The sequence below is a fragment of the Galendromus occidentalis genome, unplaced genomic scaffold (assembly GCF_000255335.2).
Source record: "Galendromus occidentalis unplaced genomic scaffold, Mocc_1.1 scf7180000077430, whole genome shotgun sequence".
NCBI classification, from domain to species: Eukaryota; Metazoa; Arthropoda; class Arachnida; order Mesostigmata; family Phytoseiidae; genus Galendromus; species Galendromus occidentalis.
This window is the reverse complement of record NW_003805418.1, coordinates 424,984-427,901: the sequence shown is the minus strand read 5'-3', so window position 1 is coordinate 427,901 and position 2,918 is coordinate 424,984. Positions and strand designations below refer to the sequence as shown.

The window sequence follows — 2,918 nt, the reverse complement described above, 5'->3', positions numbered from 1 at the left end:
CCATACCCTTCACGGCTGCAGCAATTTTCTGCGAGATTCATTAGTAGAAAGTAGGAAGACAGAGGCCAATGATAACGGCAACCCCCGACTAGCCTTCTTAGGAGCTCCCGAGAATCCGCCCCCTCCATAGTGGTCCAGCCGTTGGAAGTCCTACAAATTCCCGTCTTTCCCTTGATGAAATCTTTGATTCTCGGTGAGAGGACAACTCGAATAATTTTCTCATGGTGGGAGTACCCAGCACATGAGAACGACGACCCTCAGATGACCTTCCTGAGGCTCCCGGGAACCCATCCCTGAATTCTTGCAGCGATCGGTTCAGGCGTTTGTGAATTATGCGAATTTCGGATTTTTCAATTTTTTTCCCATTTTTCGTATTTCCGTCACTGGAGCACTCGAATAATTTTTTTAAGGTAGAAGGACTCATCGCATCGGAGAACTGACCCCCCTATAACCACCGCTGGATCGCCCAGAACACGCTCCTAAATTTTCACGACGATCGGTTCAGCCGTTTTCGAGTCTATAGGTGACACCAGACAGACAAACAGACAGACAAACAGACAAACAGACAAACAGACAGACATACGTTTTTATATATATAGATTCAGGCCGGGCATGCGTGACCTTCGGATTCCACTCGATAATCTCCTCAAGAAGGATCGTCCGTTCACTTGGAGCTCTCAGTGCCAGGATTCTCTCGATGAGTTGGAACGTCTTCTTCAATCAGACTTGGGTCTGACCCATTATAACCCAGCACTCCCTCTTGTGGTCGCAGCCGATGCCAACAACTATGGCATTGGGGCTGTTCTGTCCCGGATTCCTCGGAAAAAGCAGTCGCCCACGCATGTCGCTCTCTGACTTCAGCTGATCGTGAGAAGAATTATTCCCACATCGAGGAGGAAGGCTTGGCGCTGATCTTCGCTTGCGAAAAAATTCCATATATTCCGGTGCACCCCATTTGGGCGCGATCGTTTGGGCGCGGCCGTTTGGGCGCCGGTCCATTTGGTCGCGAACTTTTTGGGCGCCAGTCCATTTGGGTGCGAGCCGTTTGGGCGCCCCAGCGGTCTACGGGGCTGAGAATTCACTTTCTGCCTGGGTAGCAACTCGCAGATCCTCCCAGTATTTGGTCGTAGAAAGATATGGGTAAGTGGGACGTGTGCGGGTACGCGGGAACGACCATATCAACGCGGGGCGCGGGAACGGTGTTCGATTCCGAAGCTGAAGAAAAAATCAATACAGACATGTCGTCGGTTCCCACTTTCGTCAAATCAAGCCGTGGTCGGGATAAATTGTGCTTGGAGGGGCAGATGTATGTATTTGACAAGACCAGCTCGGATGGTACAGATGATTTCTGGCGTTGCATGTTCAAGAAAACTTGCAAGATCCGTTTGCACCGGACCATCGCTACCAATGAGGTCAATTTTGTCTCTGGATCTCATAGCGATTCTTCGTATGCGGCTGCGATAGAGGTTGCGAGCGCGAGAAAAGCGTTGGAACGACGGGCTGCAGAGACCCAAGAAAGTCCAGCTCAAGTTATCAATCACGTCCAGAGTGGAGCATCGCTCGCCATCCAGAGGGAATTCCCCTCAAACCGGGTGCTCGCGAAAGTCGTGAACCGTGTCCGCAAGGCTCGCGCAAGCGCACCGGCTCTTCCCGCTGACCGGAGCCTCATCGTCATCCCTGATGATTATGCGGTTTACGAGCCGAACCCGGATCATTCGGAACGTTTTCTGATTGGAGATTCGGGCTTCGGCGACGAGGGCAGAATTCTCATCTTTGGTCGTGAGTCTGCCTCGAGCTGGATCGGGCTCGTCAACAAGATAAGTGTCGACGGAGCCTTCAGCTTGGCTCCGAAGATGTTCAATCAGGTTTTCGCCATCCTAGCGGAGCGCTCGGGCTTCGTCGTACCGGTATGCTACGCACTCCTCCCCAACAAAACTCAAGCAACGTACACGCGCATACTGGAGCTCGTGAGGGAAGCACGGCCCCAGTTCAGTCCCGACAAAGTCTCGGTCGATTTCGAGCTCGGTCTCGTGAACGCTTTCCGAACCACCTTCCCGAATGCTGAGATGAACGGTTGCCTCTTTCACTTAGTTAAGAACATGAAGGGAAAACTCATGGATCTGGGGCTCATCAGGCGATACAATCAAGACGCCGACTTCGCCTTGTCTGCTCGGATGATACCGACGCTCGCGTTCATTCCGCCGGCGCACATCGACAACGCCATCAGCGAACTGGCTCCAGAGCTGCCCGAAGAGCTCATGCCCATCTTGAATTACTTCGAGTACAATTACGTCGGACGCTTGCGATTAGTTCCCGGCGGAGAAATCGCTCGCGCCCCGCCTCGATCCTGATCGATATGTGGTCGGTTTACCAACGTACCCTGGACAGTGAAGCTCGAACGAATAATTTCGCGGAAGCTGCCCACCGTCGTTTGCAGGGCGAGTTCGGGGTCGATCATCCCAATCTATGGAAGTTCATAGACGGGATCCGCAAAGTTCAACAAAGTCGCGACGTGACATACGCTCGATACGTCGCTGGAACGAGCCGGAACCGAAGCGCAGTAAATATGTCGCTGCCGATGACCGGATTCTCAAAATAGTCGGAGAATTCGGTGACGCCTTTGGATTACTTGCGCGGACCCGCGAGGAACTTCAGGATGGACGCTTCCAGGAGCGCATCGCAAACCATCTCCGAGAACCCCGTCCCAGAGTAGCGTCGAGAGAACATGATCCGCGAAACTCTTAAACTGTGAAAACATACGTACAGCTTTTCCTCTCCAGAGTCCAACCCGAAAAGTCCGGGATGAACGAATAGCCTAAGAATAATAAAACGAAATAACGGCGTCTCTGACGCGGTCGATTGAGTGCTTCAAAACGATTGACTGACTCTTCATTCATGCCTTCGCTGTGATTATCGAA

The 2,918-nt window shown here is 52.3% G+C and overlaps 1 protein-coding gene across 1 annotated transcript; it reads left to right on the top strand.

Annotated features, from left to right (window-relative positions):
- Positions 1-1,136: 1,136 nt before the first annotated feature.
- On the top strand, positions 1,137-2,351 carry LOC108864184 (uncharacterized). Its single transcript, XM_029111298.1, has one exon. It carries the CDS (start codon positions 1,137-1,139, stop codon positions 2,349-2,351), a length of 1,215 nt encoding a protein of 404 aa, XP_028967131.1.
- The last annotated feature ends 567 nt before the right edge of the window (positions 2,352-2,918 follow it).